At 42.1% G+C, this 25,506-nt stretch overlaps 1 protein-coding gene across 1 annotated transcript; it reads left to right on the top strand.

The window, feature by feature from the left end:
- Positions 1–25: 25 nt before the first annotated feature.
- ddx43 (DEAD (Asp-Glu-Ala-Asp) box polypeptide 43) lies at positions 26–25,201 on the top strand. Its single transcript, XM_037687035.1, has 16 exons — positions 26–323; positions 553–608; positions 694–790; positions 5,823–5,996; positions 6,267–6,348; positions 8,582–8,741; positions 20,774–20,892; positions 21,017–21,127; positions 21,223–21,364; positions 21,628–21,728; positions 22,193–22,280; positions 22,436–22,563; positions 22,707–22,816; positions 22,962–23,100; positions 24,719–24,806; positions 25,025–25,201. Exons 1-16 carry the CDS (start codon positions 26–28, stop codon positions 25,199–25,201), a joined length of 2,070 nt encoding a protein of 689 aa, XP_037542963.1.
- The last annotated feature ends 305 nt before the right edge of the window (positions 25,202–25,506 follow it).

The raw sequence follows: 25,506 nt of genomic DNA, 5'->3' as shown, positions 1-25,506 counted from the left end.
TATTTGCCAAAATAAATTAAAAAAAATGTCTGACTGGGAGGATGATTACGACAAGCATGGTGTTGCTCTCAAGAAAACGCCTTCCCCGAAATCAGCAACAGCTCACTATAAATTACCTGAGAATGTTGGTCAAAGAGGCGGAAACGTGTGTTTTGGTGGAAGACGATCATCCAGAGAGCCGAGGGGTGGCGGCAGCGGCGCGGAGTTCAGGAGTCACGGAGGTCCCAGAGATGGGGGAGATAAACCGAGTGAGAGCGAAAACTCCCACTCTTCTAAGGCTGTAGTTATCACAGTGGAAAATGCTTCAGTTGGAAGAGTTATAGGTATGTTTTGTATGCTGAAACCTGAATTAAATTTGTAAAGAAACTTTACATGTACTGTTAGCAAGTCTTGGCTAGCTAACGCTAATTCAGCTTAGCTTGTGTAGAGGTTTATGCGTCAGCCTCTGCAGGTTTGTAAAAAGCTGCTCTGTCTCTGAAAATACATATTTACATATTGTGTATCTAATAGTTAGGCCATTAAAAAAAACTATTTCATTTTTTTTATATATAGGTCGAGGGGGTGCCAAAATCCGTGAACTTGAGGAGAGCAGTGGTGCAAGAATCAAGGCAAGTTACTGAACGTCAAAATGTGTGAAAAGTTACAAAAGCATCCTAAATCTTCACTCTGGGCTGTGTATTAATGTGTTTAAAGATAAACAAAGGGGATTATGAAGGAGAGGTGGTCATCTTTGGATCCTCCGCTGCACAACAAAAAGCCAAAGAGATGATTGAAGACCTGGTGGCTGGTGGTGCTTGGCTTAGCAGTGGTATGATTAATAAGGACTTTAGTTGCTTTATGCTCTTAATTACCATCTTTTAATTAAAAATGTATAAACGTGCTATAAAAATGTCTTAATTGTTTCAAAACTCTTAATATTTATGATACATACCATACCATTTTATTTATAGAGCACTTAAAACAGCTACAAGGACAACCAAAGTGCTGTACAGACAGAACATCAGACAACACACGAAGCAAAATACAAAATGAAGTAAATCAAAAATATAGACATAAAAACGATGCAGATAATAAATATGACGACAAACCAGTGTGGAGTGTACAGGCTCAAAACACAGATCATCTGGTGTTGAAAGCTATTGAATAGTAGTGAGTTTTTAAACGGGATTTGAAAACCGAGAGGGAGGGGGCCAGTCTGACAAGCAGAGGTAACTCGTTCCAAAGTCTTGGTCCTGCACACAAGGCCCAGTCATTCTTTACATGTGCAAGATGTGAAATGTACATCAGACAATAGGTAGTTGCGATAAGATTCAACTTTTGACAGGTCTACCATTAATATATTAAGTTAGTGCCACACAGTGTTACTTTTGACTAGTTTCCAGTCAGAGGTGTACAAATTAAGTAAAGATTCTACTTAATTTTCTACAAATCCACAGGGCCAAAACAGCTTCTCCATTTTAAGAAGTTCCTCAAACAAAATGTTGTATTTTTTATGGTCATTTGTTTTCTTGTACAGTATATTTAGAAGCGCAAATTAACTAAACACAAGTAGCCGTCAGTAAATTAATGCTTTAATATTCTATAGCTGTCTGTAACAGAAAGTAAACGCAGGCACTCTACTTACAGTCAGTCACACCTTTAACCAGAAACAGTGACTGTTTCTAGAGAACTAAGTTATACACTACTCATTTATTCATTCAACCTTTATTTATAAAAAGCAGTCTCAGAGCCATGAGAACTCATTTACAAGAGAGACCTGTTTTTTTTGGAGCAGATAGTGGGGGGTTAAGGATCTTGCTCAGGGGCCCAGCGTGGGGCAAATGAAGGTGGAGGCAGGTGTGGGTATTACACCTTTTCCACCCACATTTTTTGAAGTTGACAGTACCGGGAGTTGAACTTGCCACTTTCCGATCACAGGCCCTCTCCAACCTCTGCGCCACCACTCCCCACATTTATACACATTACTTGTTTTACAACTGATCTCTCAGTCAGACCTAACAGGATATTATAGAGTTCAAACAAAGCCAAGCGGAATTACAACCTCTTCACTGTTTGGCCTCATTTTCACTATAGAAAATGTGAGTTGTGCATGAAGTTCATATTACCTTGAAGTATCATTTAACAGAAGAAACACTGGAGTCTATTAATTTACAGATTTTCATGTGATAGCGTTTATAAAGCAAAACACCATCAACATATTCAGTGATATCATAAACGTGTATTAAGAACTTAGAAACAAAAAAAGTTAAAGTATCTGACCTTTTTAGAATTTTGACTCTTGATATAAAGGTTGAAATAAAAAAATAAAAATTCAAATAAATAAATCTTGTACTTATTTCAGTTAATATCCTGATGCATGCTCAATAATCCAGGTAGAAAAATCCAAAAAAGTTCAATCTGGTCCTTTTTTTGAATGTCCAGAGGACCAGATTGAACCTTTTTTGGTTATTTCAGTTAAATAAATTTGCATATCAAGAGTCCAGAGCAAATGGAAATATTTATTTATACGATACGGTATGTATGGATATACTTTAAATTAGCTGATATGCAGGTTTCCAAATAAAGGCAGTAAAATGAGCTTAAGGGTGCATTCACACTAGCCCTGTTTAGTTCGCTTTAATCGAACTCTAGCTTGTTTTCCTAGAAAGTCCGGTTCGTTTAGGGAGGTGTGAACGCACCATCGATCTCTGTCACGGATCAAAAAGGCGAACTCTGGCCCGGGCTAAAACCTAGGTCTCGGTCCGGTAGAAGCAAACTCCAGCGAGGTTCGAGTACAGTGTGAATGTAAACAGACCGAGCCCCGCTCCGCAGGGTAAACAAACACGCATTGCTCTTACCTTATATGGAGCAGTCAGCTGCCTTGTGTGGAAAAACAATATTCTCCATGGTTTTCTGTCTCATCTTCTGCTCATGCTAAGTCCATTTTTGAAAAATGACAAAATATAACTCCTAAAACTGCTAAAACTTGATGCCACTTCGTTTTTATTTTTATTTACAGAAGAAGAAGAAGAAGACGCGTCTTCAGAGGTTTTTGTGTCGTTTCTTTCAGTAGTTCTTGGTGCAGCGCCCCCACAGGCGAGCGGGGGAATAGGTTGGTTCAACAGGTTGACTCGACTGCACAGTGCAGTGTGAATGCAAACGCACCAGCTCAAATGTAAACAAAAGGTCATGAATATTGGTCCCGAACCGAGTCTACCGGACTATATGGTGTGAAAACGACCTAAATAGCCAAAGGTCCCTGGAGTTTGTCAAAATATAGTTTTTTGTTTTTGCTATCTGTCTCAGTATATTTTTTATCAGAGTCAGAGTTTCTTTATTGTCATTCGCACCTCATGTGGTACATGTGGTGGAGCAAAATTATGTACACAGGGTCCCAGTTACATCCAACAATAAAATGTATAAGAAAAACAGTAATAACATCTAAGATATGAACTAAGAAAAACATCAACTAAATATACACTAAGCACTCATAACATAAAAACATTGAACATAGCACAAACATGAACATGAGTCTGTGTGAGCAGATGAGCACGCATGAACACATCAACATTGAAACAGATCAGCAGCAACATGAAACAGATCAGCAGCAACATGATATGGTTTTTCACAGTGATTATTCTAGTTAGAGATTCATGAGTCTAACAGCCTCAGGGTAGAAGCTGTTCCTCAGTCTAGTGGTTCTACACTTAATGCTCCTTAACCTCCTTCCTGAGGGGAGTGGGGCAAAAAGTGTGTGTGCTGGGTGAGTGAGGTCCTTCATGATGCAGGTAGCCCTCTTCCTGCATCTGGAGGTGTAGATGTCTGTGATGGTGGGGAGGCTGATTCCGACAGACTTCTGTGCAGCCTTCACCACTCTCTGCAAAGCTTTTCTTTCTGCAGCTGTGCAGCCTCCATGCCACACATTGATGCTGGAGCACAGGATGCTCTCCACTGCACACCTGTAGAAGGAGGTGAGGACTGAGCTTCCCAGACCAGCTCACCTCAGCCGTCTGAGGAAGTAGAGTCTCTGATGAGCTTTCTTGATCAGGCTGGTGGTGTTGTTGCTCCAGCTGAGGTTGTCATTCATGTGTACACCCAAGTACTTGTAGCTGGAGACCACTTCCACCGCAGATCCTCTTATGTTCAGGGGGGTGTGGGTGTGTTTGTTCCTTCTGAAGTTCACAATCATCTCCTTTGACTTCTTCACATTGATGTGAAGGTTATTCTCTCTGCACCAGCTCTCCAGGTGTTCCACCTCTTGCCTGTAGCTGGACTCATCATTGTTTGTGATGAGTCCCACCACCGCTGTATCATCTGCAAAATTTACAATGTGACAGCCTGGATGGGTAGCTGCACAATCATACATGAGCAGAGTAAACAGGAGGGGGCTCAACACACATCCCTGAGGAGAGCCAGTGCTGAGGGTTATGGTGGAGGAGGAGAAGTTGTGGATCCTCACTAACTGTGGTCTGTTTAAGAAGTCTAGTACCCAGTTGCAAATGGAGGGGCTTAGTCCTAGTGTGGATAGTTTGTCCATCAGGGTTTGGGGGATCATGGTGTTGAAGGCGGATGTGAAGTCCACAAAGAGCATACGGATGTAAGAGTTTTTCTGCTCCAGGTGGTTGAGTGCAGTGTGGACCACAGAGGAGATGACATCCTCTGTTGATCGGTTCTCACGGTATGCATACTGATGAGGGTCCTCGTTGATGTTGATGGTTGTTTTGATGCGAGTCATGACCAGTTTTTCGAAGCATTTAGCGACTATCGGGGTGAGGGCCACTGGCCGATAGACATTCAGACCAGTCACTGTAGAGCTTTTTGGGACTGGGATGATGGTGGCAGTCTTCAGGCAGGTGGGAACTGTCTCCAGGGTAAGTGAGGTGTTAAAGATGTCTGCCAGCACCTCTCAGAGCTGATCAGCACATTTCTTCAACACTTTTCTGGGGATGTTGTCTGGGCCAGTTGCTTTGTGCGGATTAATCCTCATTATGAGTTTAGACCTGAAAAATATGTGCTTTATAGTTTCGGTTAGTGTTTTTTCTGTAGTTGCTCTTACTTGTTCAACTGAGTTAATATTAAAATGAGCAAATATATTTCACTTGATACAATTTACACTCAATTTCATTTATCCATCTTTTATTTTTTGCCTCTTGTCTGTGGTCAAATCGAGGAAGCAACAGGTCCATGATGAGAGTTCAGACATACCTCCCCCAGCAAGACTTTCCAGCTCCTTTTGGGGATCCCAAGGTGTTCCCAGGCCAGAGAAGTTGCATAATCCCTTCAAGCTCTAGCTTTGCTTTTGGAGTTTCCTTCTTTTGAGATGTGCCTGGAAAAACCTCCTGGGGGAGCTTGTAGTTGGGATTATGTTCTTTTGGTCATGATCAATATCTCATAACCATAGGTGAGGGTTGGAATATAGGTGGACTGTAAATAGAAAGCTTTGTCTTTCGACACAACTCTTTCTACACTACCACAAACTGAAGCAAAGCATTTAATACTGCAGACGAGGCCCATCTTCCGCTTCATCCTCCCATCAATTGTCAACAAGACTTTGAAATACTTAAACTCGTCCCCAACCCGAAAGGTTCATTCTACCTTTTCATGTTTGAGGACCATGGTCTTTGACTTGGAGGTCATGGCAGTGTTATTTAAAATATATTCAAAGTAGAAAAAGTATCTCAAAGTAGAATGTTTAATGTCATCTTGATTTTAAACTTTAATTTCTGTTCCAAATATTTTATTATGAGTTCAGAGTTCATGGATATTCTTGGGTATTCTTATGCACTGTTGTTTCTAGTTAAAACTGATGTTTTTATGTGTACTGATGTGTTTCTGAGGTCCAGGTCAAGGACAGTATGGTGATCGGTCCAGAAGCAGAGCAGACCAAGGAGCAAGCAAATCTTCTGTTTGGTCTAATGCAGAGCTAGAGGCTTCAAAAGCTACTCCAGCCCGTCCATCCATCGACTGGAACGCCATCCGGGAGAACAGAAAAATGTATGAAGAGCTCAAATGGAAAGGTAAAAGTGCTGATTTTCTAATATTTGAACAGTGATGTGACTTGCAGGTGAATTAATATAACATAGCTGATAGTAATTTAACAAACCGAGGTAATTCTGATTCATTTTATGTTTTTTTTTTTTTCTTTTTTTTCTTTTTCAATAGAGTATTACAGTTAGAGTTTACATTACCCCTGCTTCCTTGTGGTGCAATACCAGTATTTTATTTATATGAGCATCTCATTCATTACATGAACCTTGCTCTTACACTATGTTTGCAACCTTTTTCAGACCTTCCACCAATAAAGAAGAACTTTTACAGTGAGGCAGCAAGTGTGTCCATGCTTACACCTGAGGAAGTCGGTGCATGGAGGTAAGTTTATCACTTGTCTGTGAGATAAACGTGCTTTGTTTTTCCTTTAACTGCATACAGAGCGCAAGTGAGCTTGCTGTGGCAACCCCTGAAGAAGGGAGCAAGCTAAAAAAAAAAATCACATACAAAGAAAAATAATGTTTGAGCATCAGTCTTATACCACTTCAATAACTTTAGGGACTTTTCCTTCAGTTAGCATTATTTCTCATACTTAAAACAATGTTCTACTCTCCAAACATTGTAAAGTATAGGGATAAAACATCTATTTTAAAATATTTACTCAGTGCCATGAATTATTAGCTTCTTTTTTTTTCAGACAGTGAAAAGCTAAGTAGGGATTGTTGACACCTGAATCCAGGGGCGGGCTGGGGTTGAATATCAGCCCGGGAGCTTGCTTTGGAGAGGTCTTTTATCGGATCGCACGACGGATGCACGTGAAACCACAATTTTAACACAAATACTGTATTTGCAGCATAAAAACACAGTTTTTTTTCAACAATCAAAACTACTGTTTATGTTTGTATGTATTCAGTGATACAAATAAAAATACAAATCAGTTTATAAAAGTTGATTAAACAAGCAGCTTATCATAAAACAAAAATCAAATATTAAGGAACAAAAACAACCTCCAATTATATCTAGACCCATAACATCATAACGTCTCCCCCAAACAAAAGAAAACTGTCATAACTTACATCGTTAACAAGTGCTTGAGCAGAACACTGGTCTCTGCAACTCTGTCTGTAACTGCATCATTGTCGAATGTCATTAGGGCCTCTTTTTCTGTTAACATTAGCATAAACGCCTCAAGATGGTCCTGTGTCAGTGCGGTCCTCAGTCTGTTCTTCACTGTTTAGAGAAAGTCCTCTCACAGGCCACCTGACTAAAACATAGCATCAGCAGGAACTTATAGCATAGTCCAATGACATGGTAGGCATTAGTCATATTTGGAGACTGTGATAAACACGAATTGCAGTTTTTACTGGAGATGCAACTGGTGTTTTTTGACTCCTATGTTTTCCCCATTTTCTGTCTCTTCTGGGACAAAAAAATTCAATATGCAAAATTATTAAAATCAGTCTACATATCACTGCAATTTATTTTTCTTGAGCTGGTAAAAATAGCTCTATATTAATGTAGAAACAGAACAGGAAAAGGAACGCTTTCCTGAAATCCATTTTCTTTTGCAATAAAGAAACGTGCCTTTTTCTGGTCAGTCAATGTGGATTGATTTTAATTTTCGTTGATAAAGCAGATTAAAGATTTATGTATTTATGGTGTAACAATTCCTTTAATGTTCTGTGAGTCCTGAACACATCCAGAAACCCTAACACACTATTTGCCAACTCTGGGATGGATGATGTTTCCATGTAGGCACTACTTGTTAACCTGCTGTCTCCATGCTGTTCGGTCCTGTTATCACTGTCCTGACTCACTTTAATCACGTGACTTTGACACCCCCACCCCCAAGAAAACGTCTGCTATTTTAACACATTTGGCTGCATCTTGCACTAACTTTTTCTTTTCCTTAGTTTTTCTGCTCCACCCATCTCTTTCTCCTTTCTTTTTAGCATGTTTGCCACCCGCTCTTCTTTCTTTCTTTCTTTTTTTTCAAATTGGGAGGGGCTGCTCGCATGTGACGTTTGACTGACACCTGGGGCCAGAGGGCTCATGCTGCCACATTTTAAAAGGGAAAAACAAAGCTAAAAACGTACCGATCACCACCGGCCGGTTTGGCCTGGAACTGACCGGCTGTGCAGGAATCCTCCTGAACCTCTCTATGGCCAGCCCGCCCCTTCCTGAATCCCAAGGCAGTGTCTAAAACTGTCTAAAGGTACTGTCTGGCTTTTAAATGGGATCCCACCAACAAAGATACTATGAATTGGTAGAAGTGTTGTAATGGATGCTGTTTCTGTAACATTGTCAGTAATAAGATACTCAAATAGTTGTCAGCAAAGCAAGACAGACAGAGAAAGCCACTCAGAAGAGCAGAGGTCTCAGTGTTTGGACCGTCCATATTCTGGCTAAAACCTCCAGAAGGTCCATGACTGACAACACCAAGTCCTTCTTGCACTGTATCAGTTGCCTCTGTTCAAAGCATAGAAACCAGCTTCAATATTCAATATGTTGTTTGTCCACTGAGTGAAGAAGTGATCAGTGAAGCATAAACTGTTTACAGCAGTCTGATCGTGTTTTTTATTTATTTAATTATTTTGTTTGTATTTTTCCACAGGAAGGAGAATAACGATATCTTTGTGGATGACTTGAAGGAGGGGGAAGAGAAACGGCCTATTCCCAATCCTTGCCGCACATTTCTGGAGGCTTTTGAGATGTATCCAGAGATCATGGATAATATTGAACGTGTTGGTTTTGTCAAACCAACCCCCATTCAGGTTTGATCTTGTTTATCCATCTCTTTTCTTTACCTGTTAGATTTTTTTTCTGGGTTACAGGGACCTGGTTCAACATAAGCGGTTTCCATTGGTCCGAGACAACTTACTTTCGTCTCGGACAAACGGAAACCGCTTACGTCAACCCACGGACTATATATTCAGACAATCAATCAACCTTTATTTATACAGGTAAATCCCATTGAGCCTCGAGGACTCATTTACAAGAGAGACCTGATTTCAACAAAGAAAGATGACAACAATGGACAACAGCAACAACAATAAGCAGTTATAAAAACTCATACTACAGTTTTTTTTTTTTTTTTTTTTTTTTTTTTAACAAATAGGATGGCTAAAAGGAAAAAGGTAACAAAACAAAAAAAAACAGCTAGATTCCAAGACAAATGTATAAAACTAAAAACAGGAACATGTCTGCATTGGTCCCTGCCAGGAGTCCAACAGATTCTTAAAGCCACTTAGAGAGGTCAAGGTCGAGAGCTTCAAATCTTTTTGTAAGATATTCCAGGAGACAGGAGCGGAGTAGGAGAAGGCCCTTTTGCCTAGTTCAGTCCTCACTGAGGGAACACTGCAGGTAATAATGTCCTGAGAGCGCACTCCGTAGCTGCACTCACGCAGAGACATGTAGGAGGAGATGTATGAAGGCAACAGACCAAGAAGTGATTTAAAGATGAAAATGTACCAGTGAGAGAGTCTGCGTGAAGTTAATGATGTCCAGTTAACCAATGAATACAGGGTGCAGTGGTGGGTACGATAATCACAGCCAGTTATGAATCTTAGTGCACCATGATAGACAGCATCCAACATCTGCAGGGTTCTTGTAGGAGCGTTCATGTAAATAATATCACCAAAATCAATTGAGGGAAGGAAAGTCACAGATACAAGGCGTTTTCTAGCATTCAGGGTTAGACAGGATCTGTTTCTGAAAAAGAAACCCAGTTTAACTTTCAGTTTCTTTACCAAGTTTTCCACATGGAGCTTAAAAGAAAGATGTGAGTCGACCAAGATACCCAAATATTTATAGGAATCAACAAACTCAATGGGGACACCATTTGAGGATAAAATCAGAGGAAGAACTGCTGGGACCAACTTCCTATTTGAAAAAAGCATCCCTTTGGTTTTTTCGGCATTTAGGACAAGTTTGAGGTGAAACAAATCAGTCTGGATGTAGTTAAATGCAGATTTCAGAAGCTGGAAAGCCTTAGCAACTGTTTTAGCTCGACAATAAACAACTGTGTCGTCAGCATAGAAATGTATGGATGCATTAGGGATGTTTTTACCTACATTATGTATGTAGATTGTAAAGAGGGTGGGTCCTAAGACTGAGCCTTGTGGTACACCATTGTTGACTGTTAAATAACTGGAGGAAGTACCATTATGTTGAACACATTGCCTCCGGTCTGAAAGATAGTTAGAGAACCAACCAATGGTGTGATCTGAGAAACCGATTTCTGAGAGTTTATGACACAAGATGTTCTGATCCACAGTGTCAAAAGCTTTAGACAGGTCTAAGAAAAGTGCAGCACAATAATCTTTAGCATCCAGTGCTTCAACAACATCATTAAGAACCTTCAGTGAAGCAGTGGTTGTGCTGTGTTGTTTCCTGAAACCAGATTGATGTGGAGGTAAGATGTTAAATGAGTCCAGGTAATTTTTGATTTGAGAGTTTATCAGTTTTTCTAGAACCTTGGCTAAAATGCAGAGTTTAGAGATTGGTCGATAGTTGTTCAGTGATGTGGGGTCACCTCCCTTCAGCAAAGGAAGAACAAAGGCTGTTTTCCAAGTGTCTGGGATGGAGTTTTGTCTTATGGAGAGATTGAAGATGTGGGTCACAGGGACTGTGATGATATGAGCGGCCAGCCTTAAGAAATAAGGTGGAAGTTCATCTGGACCTGCAGATTTTTTAGGATCAAGATCTATTAACAGTTTATTGACCTCACTGACTGAGAATGGAGAAAAAGAGAAGGTGTGATTAACTGAGGATTGACTTGTATGAGGGATTTGATTTGTAGAAGTTTGGTTATTAAGTGAAGTGGCTGATTTTCCATTAGTTACTGTGTCAAATAAAGAACCAGAAGCAACAAAATGTTTGTTGAAACAGTTCAGGATCTCGTGCTTATTTGACACAGGAGCAGAGTTAACGAGAAGTTGTGATGGGAGGTCAGATGATTGGGGGGTGCCTGAGAGAGATTTAATTGTTTTCCAGAATCTGTTAGGGTCATTTAGATTTTTGGAAGTCTGAGATAAGAAATAGTTGCGTTTTGCTGCTTTGACAGAAGTTGTACATTTATTCCTCATCTGTCGGAAACTCAACCAGTCAGTGTCTGAGCTAGATTTTCTCGCTGCAGCCCAAAGATGATCTCTCCTGTGCATGAGGTCAGCTAGCTCTGGAGTAAACCAGGGGCTGTCTCGTCCCTTTATTCTGAACTGACGAAAAGGAGCATGTAAGTTCAGGAAATAAATGAAATTATTATGGAAATAGTTCCAAGCAGAGTTCACATCATCAGTTAACAGAATACGATGCCAGTCAAAGTGAGACAGATCCCAGAGGAATGACTGTTCACAGAAATGTTTCAGATCCCTTTTTTTAATTAATCTGGGCTTAGAAGGTGGAAGTTTACTATTTCTTAAAGCCGCTGTCACACAATGATCACTCAAGAGATCAGCGAATACACCTGTACCAGGGAATTTGTGAGGCATATTAGTTAGAAACAGGTCTAAGATGGAGGAATTGTCAGGATGGCTTTTATTTAATCTGGTGGGGGAGTCGATCAGTTGGGTTAAATTAAAAGACAAGCAACATTCCTTGAATTTGTCACAGAGGGGGGTCGACTTACACCAATCAATGTTGAGATCTCCAGCTAAAAAGACCTCTGTGAATTTTAAATTACCAAGGAATTCCTTCATGGCATTTAATGCTTCAGGTGAAGCTGTGGGGGGGCGGTAGCAGCAGACTACAGTTAAAACCTGGCCTCCATTCAAGGTGATGTTTACAGATAAGGCTTCAAACTGGTTTGGAATTGTTTTGAAAGTCACAAGACTTGAAACCAGAGAATCTCTAATGTAAATAATGACTCCACCCCCCCTTTTTTGACGATCACAGCGGTAGATGTTAAATCCATTGATTGCCACGTCATTATTCATTACAGATTTGTTGAGCCAGGACTCAGAAATAAAGATAACATCTGCCCCAGAAGAACTGACCAGGATTTTCACAGCATCAAGTTTTTTCAGAAGGCTACGAGCGTTTACATGCAGAAAATGGAGCCCAGAGGCGTTTTTAAAGTCATTTGGTGTGCTGTAATTAGTGGGGGGTCCAGGGTTGGGTTGAATTCCTGAGAGCAGTAACAACATTATTATCAGACATTTTCTTGAGTTTTTTGTGACTGATGTGTAATTACAGGAGTTAACAGTGTGACAATTAGCCCCCATAATCGAACCATGAGAAACATTAATGAAGACGTGATCATTCAGAACCCAAAAACAGTGAAAGTTGCAGTGATGGACAGATTCAGGTGTATTAACAAGATTCAGTGACTCCAGATAATCTGAGAACTGAAAATAGTGACAGTAATATGAATGATGCAGAAAAGATTCAGACCATAAAATGTCACAGTTCAAATGGGCAAACAAACCCGACGAGGTGGCCCAACTGCAGTTTGAGTCAGGCTGAGGGGGGCTCCGGCCCCCCTGTGAAGAAGGATGGATGGATGCTCCCATGAGAAACAGAAGCTGGGTCCAGAATCAACAGGCCGAAACAGAAACAGAAAATTTGCAGCAAATAGCAGAGCGAGCTGCCAGAAAATCCTCCTGAAGTGAAAGGCATGATCCAAGTTCGTTTCAGGTCAACAGGGGCCAACAACGTGATCCGGAATAAAATTAATTATTATCCAGGTGAGTTTGCTGGGAGTTGAACCCGTGACCCTCTTACCTGCGAAGCAACTGTGCTAACCAACTGCTTTTGTATCAATAGAGTCCCACTATCGTCAAACACAGGAGGTCTTTAATATGAAAGCTGGGAAGTACCTCTTATTTGTATTATTAAATGCTGCAAGCTGTAATGACAGATAAACATGTCTCTTTTGTAAAAAGCTGTCAAAGCTGATCAGAATTAAGTTTGAAAATGTCCTATTAAAAGCACTGTTAGGATTTATTCAAAATTATTTTTATAAATCAAGTCTTGGATACATCTATATAACTGATGTCTTTCAGTGTATGAGGAGGCTTAACATTTCTACTTAAATGTTTTTTATACCTACTTTTGGATTCAGACAACTTCCATCCATCCATCCATTCTCTTCCGCTTATCCGGGGTCGGGTCGCGGGGGTAGCAGCCTAAGTAGGGAGGCCCAGACTTCCGTCTCCCCAGCCACTTGGGCCAGCTCTTCCGGGGGAATCCCGAGGCGTTCCCAGGCCAGCCGAGAAACATAGTCCCTCCAGCGTGTCCTGGGTCTTCCTCTGGGCCTCCTTCCGGTGTGACGTGTCCGGAACACCTCACCAGGGAGGCGTCCAGAAGGCATCCTAAACAGATGCCCAAGCCACCTCAACTGGCTCCTCTCGACGTGGAGAAGCAGCGGCACTACTCTGAGTCCCTCCCGGATGATCGAGCTTCTCACCCTGTCTCTAAGGGAGAGCCCAGACACCCTGCGGAGAAAACTCATTTCGGCCGCTTGTATCCGAGATCTCATTCTTTCGGTCACAACCCAAAGCTCATGACCATAGATGAGGATGGGAACGTAGATCGATGGGTAAATTGAGAGCTTCGCCTTTTGACTCAGCTCTCTCTTCACCACGACAGACCTGTACAGCGCCCGCTTCACTGCAGACGCTGCACCTATCCGCCTATCGATCTCGCGCTCCATTTTTCCCTCATTCGTGAACAAGACCCCAAGATACTTGAACTCCTCCACTTGGGGTAGGACCTCCTCCCTGACCCGGAGAGGGCACTCTACCCTTTTCCGGCTCAAGACCATGGCCTTGGATTTGGAGGAACTGATCTTCATCCCGGCCGCGTCGCATTCGGCTGCAAACCGCTCCAGCGAAAGCTGTAGATCACGATCTGATGAAGCCAATAAGACCACATCATCTGCAAAAAGCAGAGAAGCAATCCCAAGGCCACCAAAACGGATCTCCTCAACACCTTGGCTGCGCCTAGAAATTCTGTCCATAAAAGTTATGAACAGAATCGGTGACAATGGGCAACCTTGGCGGAGTCCAACTCTCACCGGGAACAAGCCCGACTTACTGCCGGCGATGCGGACCAGGCTCTGACACTGGTCATACAGGGACCTAACAGCCCGTATCAAAGAGCCCGGTACCCCATACTCCCAGAGTACCCCCCACAGGGTCCCCCGAGGGACGCGGTCGAACGCCTTCTCCAAGTCCACAAAGCACATGTAGACTGGTTGGGCAAACTCCCACACACCCTCCAGGACCCTGCTGAGAGTGTAGAGCTGGTCCAGTGTTCCATGGCCAGGACGAAAACTGCACTGCTCCTCCTGAATCGAGGTTCAACTATCCGATGGACCCTCCTCTCCAGAACCCCCGAATAGACCTTACCAGGGAGGCTTAAGAGTGTGATCCCCCTGTAGTTGGAACACACTCTACGATCCCCCTTTTTGAATAGGGGGACCACCACCCCGGTCTGCCAATCCAGGGGAACTGCCCCCAATGTCCACGCAATATTGCAGAGTCACGTAAGCCAGCACAACCCTACAACATCCAGAGCCTTAAGGAACTCTGGGCGAATCTCATCCACCCCTGGTGAGAGCCACCGAGGAGCTTTTTGACCACCTCGGTGACCTCAGCACCAAAGATTGGAGGGCCCGACCCAGAGTCCCCAGGCTCCGCTTCCTCAGTGGAAGACGTGCCGGTGGGATTGAGGAGGTCTTCAAAGTATTCCGCCCACCGACCCACAACATCCCGAGTTGAGGTCAGCAGCACACCACTCCCACTATAAACAGTGTTGGTGGCGTACCGCTTTCCCCCCCGATACGCCGGATGGTGGACCAGAATCGCCTCGAAGCCGTGCGGAAGTCGTTCTCCATGGCCTCTCCGAACTCCTCCCATGCCCGAGTTTTTGCCTCAGCAACCACCCGAGCCGCATGTCGCTTGGACTGCCGGTACCCATCAGCTGCTTTCGGGGTCCCACAGGCCAAAAAGGCCCGATAGGACTCCTTCTTCAGCCTGACAGCATCCCTCACCGACAGTGTCCACCATCGGGTTTGAGGGTTGCCGCCGCGACAGGCACCGACAACCTTGCGGCCACAGCTCTGGTAAGCCGCCTCGACAATAGAGGCACAAAACATGGTCCACTCAGACTCAATGTCCCCCACCTCCCTCGGAACATGTTCAACGTTCTCCCGGAGGTGGGAGTTGAAACTCCGTCTCACAGGAGACTCTGCCAGACGTTCCCAGCAAACCCTCACAATACGTTTGGGTCTGCCAGGTCTGACCGGCATCCTCCCCCACCATCGGAGCCAACTCACCACCAGGTAGTGATCAGTTGACAGCTCCGCCCCTCTCTTCACACGAGTGTCCAAGACATGTGGACGCAGATCAGATGAGACGATGACAAAGTCGATCATCGAACTGCGGCCTAGGGTGTCCTGGTGCCAAGAGCACATATGGACACTCTTATGCTTGAACAAGGTGTTCGTTATTAACAATCCATGATGAGCACAGAAGTCCAACAACAGAACACCACTCTGGTTCAGATCAGGGGGGCTGTTCCTCCCAACCACACCCCTGCAGGTCTCACTGTCATTGCCACATGAGCATTGAAGTCCCCCAGCAGAACAAGGGAGTCCCCAAGAGGTGCACTTTCCAGTACCCCCTCCAAGGACTCCAGAAAGGGTGGATAATCTGAACTGCCGATTGGTGCATAAGCACAAACGGCAGTCAGAACCCGTCCCCCCACAAGTAGGCGGAGGGAGGCCACCCTCTCATTCACTGGGGTGAACTCCAATACACAGGCACCAAGTTGGGGGGCAATAAGTACGCCCACGCCTGCTCGGCGCCTCTCACCAGGGGCAACTCCAGAGTGGAAGAGTGTCCAGCCCCTCAGACAACTTGTCATAGTTATTTCATAGTTTCAAGGCACGCCCTTGAGATTATGATTCTGGAATGAAGACTAACCTGAGTTTGCTGAGTTGGCTTATCTCCATTCATGGTATTAAAGGGAACCTCAAAATCAATCCATTATTTTTTACCTGTTCTTTCCTTTTTGTGTGGCGGGGTTACTGATGCCTTTGTTCAGCAATCACTGTGCAAGAGGCGGGGTACACCCTGGTTAGGTCACAAGTCCATCACAAGGCCCTGTAGAGACAAAAAAACATTCACTCTCACTCACACCTAGGGGAAATTTAGAGTTACTAATTAGCCTAACGTGCATGAGGAGTGGTGGCGCAGAGGTTAGAGAAGGTGGGCCTGTTATCGGAAGGTCGCCGGTTCAACTCCCCAGACTGATAACATTAAAATGTGGGTGGGAAAGATGAAACACCCACACCTGCCTCCACCCTCACGTGCCTCACTTTGGACCCTTGAGCAAGGTCCTTAACTAGGGATGCACAATATTGGATTATTTGGCCAATTTAATTATAAATAAATGAAAATAGTAAATGTATATTTTAACTATTGATGTAAAAATAAACTAAAGGTCTGGGATACCTTAAAGGAATGCGTATTGCCTACTGGAATATTTCATGCCAAAGTTATAAATAAAAATTGTCTTATACTGAGAAAGGATGAAGAAATAGCCATTTTGAGTCAACCTTGTAAGATCCTTATCTCATCAAAGAAGAAAAACTATCTGTGAAGAAATGGGTAAAAGATAATGGATGGATGGATGGATTTTTTTTTTTTGAGCCTATCTTGTAGATTTTAAAATGGTAAAAACAAACACTTCTATTTTCATACAAAACTCACATGTTGCTCAGTAGGGTCATGTCGATGCAGAATTTCAAACAAGTGTACTGTTACAGGAAATTAAATTGCATAATCACCATCTTTCATATCCAACATTTTTCAGTCAGGTCATCTGGACAGTTTCTTTTTTTTTTTGTGCTGAAACATTTCGCTTTCGGTCCGGAAGGCTTCATCAGTCAAGGAAACACACAACAAAACTGATTCTTCCCCCAACAGCTTACTCCAAAGTGGAACAAACCAATTCTGCTTGTGATAGGATGGTCTCTTTGGTACGCTCCCTTCTCCATTGCCGGCCCTCTTCCTTATTGACAGTCTTGTCAAACTGGTTGAAAACAACAAAGTCTGTCATACTTTCACTTTACACAATAAGATTTTCTAAGACTACACCCAGTATGCACTTTCATTTAGTTGCACAACCAGCTCTATACAGTGCAACTTGACAGTATGAAAGAGTTTGTTTCAACACACCTTCTGCTCTGGTCTACATTGCTTGTTTAAGTAATTCCAACTTAGCTGTTGAAAAGAACCATTTCATAATGTCACTAACCTCTCTTTTTTTGTTTGTTTTAAATGTGCTTAGCAATGCAAATGCATTCGTTGACCGAATTATGTCCAGATCCCTTATCTGAGTTTATTGATTTAACAAATAAAAGCAGAGTCCTAATGCTAAATGTTAAAAATTCAATTGAAAGGAAATTGTTTTTAAACACCAGCGATTATTTCAATGTACTGGTAATTTTTCAGAAATTTTAGATAGATATCAGGTCTCTAGAAGGCCTCACTTGCCTACTACTTTTCCAAGGTCTGAACTTACCATTAATTACAATATATATATATATATATATATATATATATATATATATATATATATATATATATATAATGATAAAAATGATAAAAATGAAACTTTCATATATTTCAGATTCATTGCACACCAACTGAAATATTTCAGGACTTTAATTGTTTTAATACTGATGATTATGGCATACAGCTCATGAAAACCCAAAATGCCTGTCCCAAAAAATTAGCATATCATGAAAAGGTTCTCTAAACAAGCTATTAACCTAACCATCTGAATCAACGACGTAACTCTAAACACCTGCAAAAGATTCCTGAGGCTTTAAAAACTCCCAGCCTTGTTCATTACTCAACCGCAGTCATGGGTAAGACTGCCGACCTGACTGCTGTCCAGAAGGCCATCATTGACACCCTCAAGCAAGAGGGTAAGACACAGAAAGAAATTGCTGAACGAATAGGTTCAAAGATAAATAACGTCTCACGTTACATTTTATTAAATTCAATGCACGTTATATACAGTCCAGAAAAATGAAAGAATCCGTTTTAATCAGGTGAATATCTCAGGATATGTTCATCTACATACCTGTCATGATAACAAATTTTGCTGGGCGATTAATTGTTTCAGAAATTATTGCAATAAACAATAATATTGTTTGAAATTTGACAATAATTAGTAATTATTGTCAAATTTAAGAAGAAATGTTTAATTTGTTTTGCGTATAGTACCTTTTTTTTGACCACCGGATGGCAGTATAAGACTGAACCGAAGGATGGACAGTGAGGGAGCAAGCAGCGCGTTTCTTTAAGAAAAATGAGAGGGAAGCTCCTTGACGTGACATGGACTTTCTTCGGTTCTCAAAATTGCGGACGCTCAGTGGTTTGAGCTCTTTAACATAGCATTTTTCCACACAAAGCTTTTAATAAAAAAATCACTAAGCAAGTTCTCAGCTTCTTTTTGCAGAGACAAACAACTTTTTACATGAAGGCACGGATTCCAACTGTGAATTTTGGAGCTTTGACAAGACGGATGTTTTTTTCTCGAAGTCGGCCTGTTAGCTTAGCTTCTCAGCTTAGCTGCTTTTAATGTCCAAAAACACGATTTTGGACTGTTAAAATGGATTTTAAAGAGAAAGAGAGCGGTCAGTGAAAAGCACCGGAGTTGAGTCGTGTCTTCAGTAGAAAAAGAGACACCAAGGAATGATAGAGCTGATAAATAAAGATGAGGTCAATAATTTTAATTTATCATGCGATTAATTGATTTGTTTATTGCGACAGGCCTAATTGTGAATGTGTTTATGTAAGCTCAATTGATGAAATATCTAATAATAGGAAGTTTTCTACAAATAAAACATGTTTGTTTTTTCTTTCGGCTGCTCCCTTCTTCAGGGGTGGCCACAGCGAACTAAGTCGCACGAAGACTTGACAGTTACTTTTACGCCAGATGCCCTTCCTGGTGCAACCACAGACACTGAGCTACCACAGCCTCTGTGTGGAGCAGAGAGCTGCCATCAAGGGCGCCTGGGGGAGCAGATGGTGGGGGTTAAGGGCGTTGCTCAAGGGCCCAAAGTGGGGCAAATGAGGGTGGAGGCAGGTGTGGGTGCTTCACCTATCCCACCCACATTTTGATGTTGTCAGTACCGGGAGTTGAACTAGCTCTTATGTAGGTCTGGGTACCTTTCTAAAAAAAATCGGTATCGGTACCGGTGTCGGTACCTTCACTTCAGTGTCGGTTCCTGGACGGTTCTTTTTTCGGTACCAATTTTGTAATTACTATTAATTCTAACAAGAATAAAATTACGTTACACATTACAGTACAAATTGTGAGTTTTATTTTTTAACTTTGGTATTTTTCTATTCCAAGCAGTTTTCTTACATAAAGACAAACAAATAATTTCCAGGTCAAAAGACCAGTTACAAACCAGTGACATGTCAGTGTCTAATGCTCACTGCTACACACTGAGGACCTTTTCACTTAACAGTTTGTCTTCAGAAACATCATGTCTGCTTTCTCTGGACACAAACAAGCCCGCTCCTGGCTGATGGTGTCTCCAGCAGTAGAAAATGTTCACTCTAAGGCTGTAGATGATGCTTGTTGCACACACAAATACCTGGGTGTCCGTTTGATAGCACTGACATAGTGTCCCTCACATTCCACCAGCAGGTCACTGGATTCACTGAGGTTAGGGCTGATGCAGACTTCTGTACTTCTGTGTCTCTGCCTGAAACTTCTCTGTGGTTCTCTGGGGTTAGGGCTCTGATCATCTCCCTAATTGACATGAGAACACAAAACATAAACAATAACATGGTTGTGTTATTATTACTCAAAAAACATTATCTAGGCTGAGAGATAAATGCTTAACTGATCAACAAAATCCTTTACAGTTTATTTACCTCCACCATGCAGCTCCACTGTAGAAAAAGCAGCAAACTTTTAACAACAAAGTTTGTGACTGTCCTGTGGCCCCCACCTCGCTATTCTTTTGTCCTCCTCACATCAGGATCAGAGGCTCCTGTGAGGAGAACATGAACATAAACAGTGAACATTGGTGAAATATTTAAGCAGCTGACTGGATAGATGAGCACATTTTTACAAGCTAAGCTTCATCTGTTATTGTCAATCTTTAGTTAGCTTCTGAGTTTAGCTAGCTAAAATAAATTTACACACTAATATCTTAAAAAGATCATAGTTTAATTCACCGCGATGTACGTGTTAAACTGCAGTTACGTTAACAAACGTAAACTCACCAGCTGAAGCACAGACACAAGAGACGTCCTCGGAGTTCTTTGATGAAGAGTCCAGTTGTGGAGATAATGAATCAGGATGTTCAGGCTCTACTCACAGGCTGACTTTAATGCTGAGAGGAGGAGGGGGGGGGGGGGGGAGGCTGCTGAACTCCTCTCTCCTCGCAGAAAAACACAAAGCAACTTTCTGCTCGCGTGTTGTCGAAGCCGTTCGACAACACGCGCTGCACACGTGAACCCGTCTGTGGGCGTCACCAACACCATAGACATACATTATACATAGATTAGGTACGGCAGCTCTTTACAGCTCTGGGTGTAATCTGCGTGTAGTCTGTTTGTCATATGTTTGGTGTTTTACCTGCCTGCATGCTGAAACCACGTGACACGTTACAGCCAATACCGAAACTTGACACTGAAAGAAGAGTGACGTTTCAATACATACACCGACCGGTGCAGTTCGGTCCGTGCCATAAAAGAACCTCAGTTCGGTACTCAGCCCTACTCTTATGTAGCTGAGAAGTGACATTTCTTTTTGATTGTTCCTTCACCAGTCTCAGGCCTGGCCGGTGTTAGTCAGTGGAGAGGACCTGATAGCAATCGCTCAGACAGGAACTGGGAAAACTCTGGCCTACCTGCTGCCAGGGTTCATCCACATGGATGGACAGCCCATGTGAGTACATAATTCAGTTTGTGATTTTAGTACCTGCTTTTCTTTTTGCAAACAGCCCACTTCATGCTTTAATTAATTTTGTAAGTGAGTATCTTAATGTTTTTGGTCCTTTATGTAATAATAGACCCAGAGCTGAGCGGAATGGTCCTGGCATGTTGGTGCTGACCCCTACCAGAGAACTTGCCCTGCAGATTGAAGATGAGTGCAGCAAATACCAGTACAAGGGATACAAAAGGTAATAATGGGCACTAAAAATAAAATGTAAATCTCCTTGTAAAATTCCTAAAGCAGCTACTTGTGTTCTTAGTTTCCATCTAAATCTTCTTTCAGCATCTGTATCTATGGTGGAGGTGATAGGAGAGGCCAGATTAATGTGGTGCAGAGTGGCGTGGACATTGTGATCGCTACACCAGGACGACTCAATGATTTACAGATGAATGAGCTCATCAATCTTCACTCCATCACCTATGTGGTCTGATGTTTGTTTTTATTGAATGTTTATATAGATAATACAGAGGATTTCATTATGTGGTATCGTCTGTGTCAATTTTTTATGGTCGTGCATTTTAACAAACTTCTGTTAAACTTGTCTTCATTCTCTGAACAATAGGTTTTATTTGTAAATTTTAAATGTTTACAACTCTTAAGTGTCTACACTAAAAAGTAGAAAGAACACTTTTCTTGTTGTGCTGGGAAAGAGACAATTTATCAAAGTTTTCTGGCTGTTGCGGAAAGGTGCTGGACGAGGCTGACCGTATGCTTGATATGGGCTTTGAACCCCAGATCCTGAAGATTCTTTTGGACGTCCGTCCAGACCGACAAACTGTCATGACCAGGTAAAACTTCAGTAAAGTTTAATCACACGAGTAAAGTGAAAGCTACAGGTCCATTAATACACGTCTGACCAAGAGCATGAAAGCCATCTGGTATTATTTTTGTATTAAGTGATTTAGAGTCACAGGAACAATGCTTTAGCACACTTACAAAATAAGCAACTAAATGTGGTAATGTCATGTCTGAATGAACACCTGGTGGTTTTTAATAACTACCAAAGCAGCCATACATGGTTGGACAATAAAGATGTTTACATGTCGGTTATAATGAAAAGTCCGATCGCACACTCAGAGGTGTGGCCTAATTAATTTGGTGTTTGAAGGATTAAAAAAAAAAAATCCCAAGATGAATTCAAAAGATAAAGGTATTAAATAACAGTGATGTTTCTGCATCCTTATTTTTTGCAGCATTTTTTCCTAAATTGACAGACTAAATCTTACATTTTTGTTGTTAACTCATGTTTCAGTGCCACCTGGCCCACAGGTGTAAGAAGATTGGCCAAATCTTACCTGAAGAATCCTATGATGGTTTACGTAGGCACCCTGGACTTGGCTGTAAGAGGAATTGAATGCTTTCATAATTCATAATATATTTAAGTGAGACTTAGATGCATCGTTCTTCCATTTAGAATAACGAAGCGCATTATGATCATTAGACAAATGTTGTATGAAGGCAGCTCACTTCCTTGTTTGCTGTGTTTGTGTGCCAGGCAGTTAACACAGTGCTGCAAACTCTAGTGGTTGTTCAAGAAGAGGAGAAAAAGTCATATCTGTTTGACTTCATTAGAAACATGCAGCCCCAGGATAAAGTCCTCGTCTTTGTTGGCAAGAAGCTTATGTGAGTGGGAAGTAGACCAAAGATTGTAATGAGGACAGGATTTGTTTTCTCCCTGACTGGTAAATACTGGGATCAAACCCACAGATATCACAAGCACCACCTACACTAACTGTTTGCTTTGTGTTTTACAATGACAAAATCAGGGCGGATGACCTGTCCAGTGACCTGTGCCTACAAGGTATTTCTGTGCAGTGTCTCCATGGTGACCGTGAACAGTGCGCCCGTGAAGAAGCTCTCAAGGACTTTAAAGAAGGCATGTAACGATAAAGAAAAGTGTGCTTTAAATAGGTTTTTCATAACTTTTGAAATACAGCTTTAGTTGTTTTGTATGGGTGGTGCTTTTCCACAAAGATCAAAGTGGCAACTGTAGGAGTGTAATGTTATTTATTTTTTAACAGGTCAAGTTCGGATCTTGGTTGCCACAGACTTGGCATCTCGGGGGCTGGATGTTCATGACATAACGCATGTCTTTAACTACGACTTCCCACGAAACATAGAGGAGTACGTCCATCGTGTGGGCCGCACAGGCCGGGCAGGGTAAGACTCACTTTGAATATACAGTAGTACTCGATACTTTGCGGTTCGACTTTTGCAGACTCATTTTTTCGCGGGTTTTCAACGTAAGATTGTACACAACACACGATTAGCTGATTGATGGAAGGCTACCAACCAGAGCGTTGTGCTCTGTATCCCAGGTGCTGATTGGCTCAGTAACCATAGCATCAGTCTGTCTGCTCTCTTACATTGTGCTCTTTAAGGACCGGGCAGCCCGGTCACCATCCAGGGACCGTACCTCCAACATCTGTACGGCCCTCCTTCCCTCCCCATCCGGACACCTCCGGGCACGCATCCGGGAGGGAGCGCCTTCTCCCATCGAGCCCGCAGGGCGCGGCTGCCATTGGAGACCTTTCTCCGTGCTGCCCGTGTCCTCGCGCTCACTTCCCCAGGACCAGTAGAGGAGACCCACTCGAGTGGGGGAAAGAAGGCAGAGGCCACCGTGCGGACGACGCATCAGCCCTCCAGGCGTGCCGCTGTTGTCGAACCCCGACACCTTGAGCTCTTACCCGGTGCAGTGCTCACTATATCAAGAAGGATGATGTATATGTATATAAATACTAAAATGAATATAACATCCCTATTTCACAGATTTTCACCTATTGTGGGGTTGTCTGAAACATAACCCCCCGCAATAAGTGAGTGACTACTGTATACATTCATTCAACCTTTATTTATACATGTTAATCCCATTGAGCCTCAGGGACTTATTTACAAGAGAGACCTGATTTTTTTTTAACAAAGAGTGATGACAACAGTGGACAACGACAACAATAGACAATCATAAAAGATGCTTACAAATTTATTTATTTTTTTTTTTAACAAAAGAAAAAAAAATTGCAATTAAAAGGATAATTAAAAGGAAAGTAGCGAAAAAACGCTAGATTGTAAGGCAGTGTAGAAAACTAAAAACAGGAACATGTCTGCACTGATTTTTGCCAGGAACTTAGATGCTTGAAGCCACTTAGAGAGGTCAAGGTCGAGAGCCTCAGATCTTTTTGTAAGATATTCCAGGAAACAGGAGCGGAGTAGAAGAAGGCCCTTTTGCCAAGTTCAGTCCTCACTGAGGGAACACTGCAGGTAATAATGACCTGAGAGCGCACGCTGTAGCTGCACTCACGCAGTGACATGTAGGAAGAGATGTATGAAGGCAACAGACCAAGAAGTGATTTAAAGATGAAAATATACCAGTGAGAGAGTCTGCTTGAAGTTAATGATGTCCAGTTAACCAGTGAATACAGGGTGCAGTGGTGGGTACGATAATCACAGCCAGTTATGAATCTTAGTGCACCATGATAGACAGCATCCAACATCTGCAGGATGCTAGCAGGAGCGTTCATGTAAATAATGTCACCATAGTCAATGGAGGGAAGGAAAGTCGCCGTTACAAGGTGTTTCCTAGCATTCAGAGTTAAACAGGATCTGTTTCTGAAAAAGAAACCCAGTTTAACTTTCAGTTTCCTTACTAGGTTTTCCACGTGAAGCTTAAAAGAGAGATGCAAATCGACTAAGATACCCAAATATTTGTAGGAATCGACAAAATATTTGGAAGTTGATTGTTCTTGTGCTGGTTTGTGATGCTGGTACATGTTTCTTTCAGACGGTCAGGTGCTGCGATTACCTTGATAACAAGAGAAAACTGGCGGATGGCCCCAGAACTGATTTCTATCTTGGAACGAGCTGGACAAGTTAGCAAATACATTATATAATTATCATAACAAGTTGATTAATTATTTAACAAACAATGAAAAGCTGCTCAGTTTTTCACTACGTGAAACACCTTCAAAATATGTTTTCTTTATTGTTTTATAATAGTTATCAGGAACGTTGGTTTTGCAGAATGAAAGCTAAGGTCACCAGTCTTATTAAGGGCTTTTATGTTTCCAACTTTTTTGATCCTTAACAGGATGTCCCCGAGGAGTTGGTGCTCATGGCAGAAAGATATGAGAAGCACAAGAGGGAGAGGGAGATGTTTTATCCGAGGGGGGGACAAGGAGGAGGACGAGGCGGAGGAGGGGGATGGGGAAGGAGACAGGGTGGAGGGAGAGGCGGCAGAGACCGAAGCCAAAACTGGGGATTCTAATGCGTGGCTCCCATGTAAGGTGACTTACACACTACACTAACATGTTATAATTATTAAGAGACTAAGACTGTCCATGGAAACAAATTAATCGTTGACCAACGAGTGTAATTTAAAGCATGTGCACATATACATCTGCTTTAAATAAACACAACAAATTAATATGTAGTCATTTACTGGAGGAGTGCTTGTTGGGTCGTCAGCTGGTTTAGTAAATTTAAACAGCCTTGTAGCGTCTTTTTTTTTTTAAATACCTTTTAAAAAATATAAAACTAATGACCTGAACAAATCTTAATTTCTGTTTTTAT

The sequence above is a fragment of the Nematolebias whitei genome, chromosome 1 (genome assembly GCF_014905685.2).
Source record: "Nematolebias whitei isolate Nwh7 chromosome 1, NemWhi1, whole genome shotgun sequence".
In the NCBI taxonomy this organism is placed as follows: domain Eukaryota; kingdom Metazoa; phylum Chordata; class Actinopteri; order Cyprinodontiformes; family Rivulidae; genus Nematolebias; species Nematolebias whitei.
Note: the sequence above shows the minus strand (reverse complement) of the source record. Positions and strands in the feature narration are given on the sequence as shown.